The sequence below is a fragment of the Nicotiana attenuata genome, unplaced genomic scaffold (genome assembly GCF_001879085.1).
Source record: "Nicotiana attenuata strain UT unplaced genomic scaffold, NIATTr2, whole genome shotgun sequence".
NCBI classification, from domain to species: domain Eukaryota; kingdom Viridiplantae; phylum Streptophyta; class Magnoliopsida; order Solanales; family Solanaceae; genus Nicotiana; species Nicotiana attenuata.
The window spans coordinates 76,154-83,109 of NW_017671656.1; the positions used below are offsets into that span (position 1 = coordinate 76,154).

A 6,956-nucleotide genomic window follows, 5' to 3' on the forward strand; every position below is an offset into this window, starting at 1 on the left:
GGGAGGTGTTGATTAGCTGTTTTCTTCCACGCTTGCCTGAAGTTGGTAGCAAAAAATATAGAACTTTGTTTGCAATTTGATAGGCCTAGCAAAAAATTTGACAGGTTTGTTCTTTTCCTTTTGGCATTATATAGTAGTGGATGTTAATTTTGACCTTTACCTTTTAAGGATCCAATTTAAGGCTTTAGGTCCGACAGAGGCCAAATCGTTTGACTAGCGCTTCTATAATATTTCTAATTCCATTGCCTGTTCAGGTAGTAGGAATTGCATTACCGTAGGATTGATTTAGTTAGGGTCGCCGTTGCTGGGACTTTGGTTGCCGGCTCCCTTATCATCAGGTCATAGGCACCTCCAGTATTGGGCAGGCAGGCGTCAACCCCCACAATACATGTATTTTTGGTAAATAGCAGTTGTGCCTGGTTACTGTGATCTGTTTAGGAGGAGGCACCCCTTCTCCAAAAGTCACGGGGCTATCTTGCTGAGTTCCTTAGAGAGAGTTGTCTCCTCCTCCTAGTTATTCTTTACCTAACACACTGACAGTTTGGGAATTTGAGTAGTTTCCCTTATGTAAATGATTCTTCAGTGGTTAGCTCCAGACATGGGCTTCATCCCATCATTATATGGGTAGTTGGGTGTTTAGCAATGATGAATCATTTTTCGTGTCCACATAATAGTACATTTTTTCCATCCTTATAACTTGAAAGCAAAATGCTTTTTTGCGCATGAGCTTTTGGGGTTCCAAGGACAGGCTTGACCTTGTTGGATGTTTATATTACGACTATCAATGGACATGGACATTCATGTTCTGTTGTCTTTGTGCTTATTAAGGATGGATTACCATCCATCTGTATATTTTGTCTAACGCCTGACTGTTCTTCTTCCACTTTCTCCCCTGCTGAATATCTTCATGCTTAAAATATAGACAGACTTATTAAATTTGCCTTCTGATAAGCCATAATTAGCCGACAGGTCGTCCACCTTCTGAGGATAAAAGTCTGTTTTTACTAATGCAGCTTTCTAAGTTTAAGTGACCTAGATGGGTTCAGCTGTGTTTGCTGCATCAGTCTTCCTTCCTAACTTGTCATTACTGCAGTTATATAAGAACCAAATACAAATATAGAGAAAGTTACTACTTAAGATATCCTGTTAAACTATATAAAACGATTTATCATCCTCATCCTCAAAAGAAAAAGAAAGATTTATCTTCCTGGTATTCAGATAAAATTGAAGTGTCTTATCTTCCTGGAAAACTTAGTTTATTCTATCTGGTTGGAGTAATTGAATTGCTACATCCCTTTGAAGTGAAAGATCTTCCAGATTGGCGCAAGGGATACTGTATCCGACCTTTGTAGGCTACAGCTTCCTGGAATAGCCATAAAGGATATAGTTTCAGTGAATGCGATAATGTCTTGTGAAATAGACATGAAAAAGGTATAAAAAGAGATGCCCTCTCTAATAACCTTAAAAAGGAGGTCATATCAAACAAGCAGAGAAGTTTGGGTAACATTGTTGAATTGCAAATACAAAATGCTTGTGTGTTAGTACAGGAAGGTTTGCTCTTCTGGTTCAAACAACAATGACAACATACTCACCTCAAAAGCGGGGTCTGAAGAGGGAGAGTGTACGCAGACCTTACTCCTACCTTGTGTGAGGTAGGGGATACTTAAAGTGGTAAAGACCTTTCTAATTCCTTATTGAAAAAAACCCTTGTAAAATGAGGATCTTCAAGCATGCCTCATTCACATGCAAAAACTTTCTGTTTAAGTTGAATGGAAAAGAACTTTTCAAACCTTTGATTTTTCTGAGGTAAAAAGAGGGCAAAATAATTAGCAATGAGATCTCTTCATTCCAGCCTTCAAGGAGGGTTGTGAGGGCCAGCTTCAAGGAGGTTTATATATACATACCTATTTTTGTACTATAGAGAGTTGAGCAGTGCCGTGAAAGGCGCTCGCCTTAGCGCTTAAAGTGTGAGGCGATGCGAAGCAGACATTTGTCGCCTTTTTGCTCTGTAGCGAGGAGGCAACAAGGAGGAGATAAGACGTTGAGAACCATTGCTTTTTTTTTTTCTTTCTAAAAAAAGACAATGTCTTAAAATGCAACATATAGGGTTTTCATGTCAGACTCAGACCTTTGCGCAGCTCTTCTTCGGTTCTTCCTCTTTCAGTCGCAACAGCCAGGGTTCAGCCATTCAGGTACTTGCTTCTTTTTCTATTTTCTTCTTCTTTCTTCTTTCTTTTATTTCTTTTTTTTCCGGCAGCAACTATCTTTTTCCGGCAACAATTTCTTTTCTTCCTTTTGTTTTCCAATAGCAACTCTATTTTTCCGGCAACAAACTCTGTTTTCTGTTTCGGGAGTTGTTTTATTCAGTTTTTTGCTTCCTCCATTACCTGCATTTTTTTTTGCAGGTTTAATATACAACTGATTACATAATAACTATTATTTTTGTCTATAAACAGTATACTCAATGGCATCATCTAACGGTAGCAAATAGAATGAAATAGCTTGGAATACGAGGAGCAAAAAAATGAGCAATTCAATGTGTGTTTTGCTAAAAAACTTACCGAGGCGGAATTACTCGTCATAAACAACATTTACTTGGTGGGTTTAAAATGTAGTACAATGTCTAGTTTGTCCGGCTGAGGGAAGAAATAAAAGCGTTTGTTAAAAAGAAAAATGTGGTAAAACTCAAATGAGCTACAAAGCACATGTGGCTAATCTTATTGATGATGAAGATGATGAAATGGATGAAGATGATGAAATAGGGTCTCCTCCCCACAAAATTAAAAAATGTCTTCAACTAGTGCAGTGGATCATGCATGGCATGGTTTAGGACGAAGGTCTTCTCAATCTTTATTTCTCGTAAAAATCACAGGAGAAGAGAAAAGGTGATGATGGTATAGAAAGAACCAAGAAGATTTTAAGGGATCACGCTGTGAGTGATTTTGCAACATAGATCTACGATGTAGGATTTCCTTTCTTTCAATTGTGTCAATTACAAAAGCTTTGCTAAATTCATTGAGGCCGTAGGACAATATGGCTAGGGAAATGAAGCCTCCTAGCCATCACGAAGTCAGAGTTTCTCTTCTAGAAAAGGCGGTGGAGAAGTAGATAAGATTGTTGAGGAACATACAGTGCAAAGAAACAAATTTGGATGTTCCATTATGATGGATAAATGGACAGCACGAAATAGAAAAATGATCATCAATGTTTTGGTGAATTCTATAAGAGGTAGTGTATTTTTTGGATCCTACGACGTTAGCAACTCTTCCATGGATTCCACCAAAATGTACAACTTGTTTGAGGAGAGCATTGAGAAAATTGGAAAGGAAAATGTTGTACAAATTGCGACTGGTAACGCTATTGAGAATGTCATAGCGTGTTGAAGGGTGTGTACCCACACATTTATTGGATTGCATTGTGCTGCCCAATGTATCAATTCGATATTTGGTGACATCTTCAAGGCAAAACCCGTATACTTCATGTAACTTTAATGTAGTTGTCTTTAATATAGCTTTAACTTTCTTTATACTTATTAACTATTAAAATATTATTTTACAGCTTTTGCTAAGGCCATAAAGATATTTTCTTACATTAGTTAGAGGCTATTGTTGCTGAACTTGATGAGACAATTTACAAACAAAAGAAATTTGGTGAGACCGGCCAAGACAAGATTTACTTCGGCTTTCTTGACTTTGCATGATTTTACATGCAAAAGAAAAACTTGAGAAGACTAGTCACTTCAACTGAATAGAAAAAAGTAGATTAGCAAAGGAACGTGCGGAAAAGAAGCTGTCTGACATATTATTTCTCCATCATTTTGGAATTACGTTGTTCGGGCATTTAGAGTTGGCGGTCCTTTGATTACGGTACTTCATTTGGCGAATTGGGAGAAAACCACCAATGAGCTATCTTTATGAAGATATGGATAGAGCCTAAGCTATTGAAGAGTCATTTGAGACCGATGAAAGTAAATATGAGAAAATTTTCGAGATCATTGATAGAAGGTGGTTGGATCAACTTCATCGACCTTTGCATGCAGCAGAACATATTATTACTCGGGTCTATTTAATAAGAATAATGGCAATGGCACTTTAGATGCAGAAGTGTGGCTGAGATATCATGCATGTGTTGAGAAGTTGGTCCCTAATTTAACACTGATAGATAAAATAGGGTCAGAGCGTGCTAAGTATACATAAGGAGATGCACTATTTGGTTATAATACAACTGTTAGAGCCAGAGACATAAGGTCACCAGGGAAGTGAGTTGTTTTAGTTGTCTTTATAGCTTTACTTTTAAGTTATTTGATTCATTTATACTTATTAACTTTTAAAATATTTTTTCGATAGTTGAATGGTAGTTGCAACGTGGTCATCAAACTCCAAAGTTGCAAAAGTTTGCTGTCAAAGTACTAAGTATAGCTTGTAGCTCATTCGGATGTGAGAGAAATTAGAGTGTGTTTAAACATGTGATAAGATTTATTATATTCTATATTACGTTATTATTACTCCCTCGGTTTCAAAAAGATTAACACTATTTCCTTATTAGTCTGCTCTAAAAAGATTGTCATATTTCAATATTTCCTTAATAGGAACATTTATAGTCACAAAAATGCTATGACAGGTTTTAGACCAAATATTTCAAAAGTTTTACATCCACATAAATACTATGGCTTATTTAAGGCCTCATATCTTAAAAGTCTTCTCTTTATTAAAGTTTGTGGCAAGTCAAACTAAGACAATCTTTTTGTAACGGAGGGAGTAGTATCTATTAAGTATTCTCTAGAACTTATGTGCAGATTTATTCCAAGATGAGGAAAAGGCTTGAAGTATCGCGGTTCAATGATCTAGTGTATATTAAATTAGAACAACGAAACGTCGTTATGAAGCTCGCGATACCATTGATTCAAATAATATTGAGGCAAATGAATGGTTAATTGGATCCTCCCAAAATCATGAAGAAGAAGAAGTATATGAAGAATGGTATCGCGAGCGTCATAATGACGCTTCAATGTTCTATTGTATTTAATATACACTAGATCATTGAGACGCGATAACTCAAGTCTATTCCTTTTCTTGGAGTGAATCTGCGCATAAGTTGTCGAGAGTAATTAATAGATACTAATAATAGTACAATATAGAATATATTAATATAATAAATCTGCTTCTTACATGTTCAAATACGCTCTAATTTCTCTCACATCCAGATGCACTACAAGTTAAGTTTAGTACTTTGACAGCAAGCTTTTGCAAATTTGGAGTTTGATGGCCAAACTGCATCCACCATTCAACTATAGAAAAATGTTTTAAAAATTAATGGGTATAAAATAAATAAATAAATAAATAAATAAATAAATAAATAAATAAATAAAATCAAATAAATTAAAGCTATAAGGACATCTATATTAAAGTTAGTTACCGACCTTATGTCTCTGGCTCTAATAGCCGTCAATAAACCAAATAGGCCATCTGCTTGTGTGTACTTATCAAACTCCTCCCTTATTTGATCTACCATCGCTGCATTAGGGACTAACTTCTCAATACGTTTATGGTATCCAACCTACATCTCTGAATCTAAAGTCCTGTCGCTATTATTCTTGTAAATCAATACCGAGTTCAAAATATGGTCTGCTGCTTGCAAAGGTCGATGAAGTTGAATCAATCACATATCAATGATCTCGAAAACTTTCTCATATTTCCTCAGATCTCCCTCAAATGACGCTTTAATAGTTTCTTTGGCTCTATCTATAGCTTTATAAAATAGCAAATTGGTGGTTTTCTCTCCCCATCCACCATGCGAAGTACCTTAATCAAAGGACCACCAACTTTAAGTGCCTGAACAACATCATTCCAAAATGATGGTAGCCGTTTCTTTCCCCGCAGCTTCCTTTGCATATCTATTTTCTTTCCATTCGGTTGAAAGAACTAGCTTTCTCAAGTTTTTCCTTTGCAAGTAAAAACTATGCAAAGTCAAGAAAACCGTCGCAAATCTTGTCTTGGCCGGTCTCACCAGATTTCTTTGATTTGTAAATTGCTTCTCAAATTCACAACAATGGTCTCTGACTGATGTAAGAATATATCTTGATGGCCTTAGTGAAAACCGTAAAAGTAACAATAACAATTTTATAGTTAATATGACATAAGTATAAATAAAGTTAAAGCTTTAAAGATAACTATATTAAAGTGACCTGAAGTATATGAGTTTTCTTTGAATATGCAAATTGATACAATGGGTAGCACATGGAGTCCAATAAATATGTATATACGCACCCTGCATCATCTTACCCGTGCTAACATTCTCACTAGCGTATCGGTAACAACTTGTACAACATTTTCCTTCCCAATTTTCTCAATAGTCTTTGCAAACAAGTTATACATTTTGGTGGAATCCGTAGAAGAATTGCTAGTACTGTAATATTCAAGAAAAACACTAACTCTTGGAGAATTCACCACACATTTATGACCAATTTTCCGATTCGTGCTGTCAATTTATCCATCATAATAGAACATCCAAACTTGTCTCATTCCACTCTATGCTCCGCAACAACCTTGTCTATCTTCCTCACCTCTTTTTTAAGATGAGTTACTCTAACTTCATGATCGCTAGGAGGCTTCATTCTTGGGCCATATTGTCTTACGGCCTCAATGAATTTATCAAAAGTTTTTTAGTTAAACACAATTGAGAAGGAGCCTTTCATCGTAGATCCATGTTGCAAAAGCACTTACAGCGCAATCCCTCAAAATCTTCTTGGCTTCTAAACCTAAACCAGAATCACCTTTTCCCTTTTCTTGCTGTTTTGTCGAGAAATAAAGATTGAGAGGATCTTTCGTCACCATAAGCGCCGTGGATGATCCACTAGAACTATCTGAAGATATTTTTTGAGTTTTTTTTTGTTTTTTTTTTGTGTGTGTGGTGGGGTGGGGGGGTCGGGGGGGGGTTCTAGTTCATCTCTCTCTACT

The 6,956-nt window shown here is 36.3% G+C and overlaps 1 protein-coding gene across 2 annotated transcripts in view; it reads left to right on the forward strand.

Moving 5' to 3' along the window:
• Nucleotides 1–6,956, forward strand: part of LOC109209529 (peptidyl-prolyl cis-trans isomerase CYP18-1) — an 11,126-nt gene that overhangs the window by 948 nt on the left and 3,222 nt on the right. The window contains exon 3 of one of the 2 annotated variants that reach the window (XM_019372815.1): nt 2,139–2,192. The exons of the other annotated variant lie outside the window; for it this stretch is intronic. Coding sequence (XP_019228360.1) covers nt 2,139–2,192 — 54 coding nt within the window. The remainder of the gene's footprint in view (nt 1–2,138; nt 2,193–6,956) is intronic. 2 annotated transcript variants of the gene reach the window in all.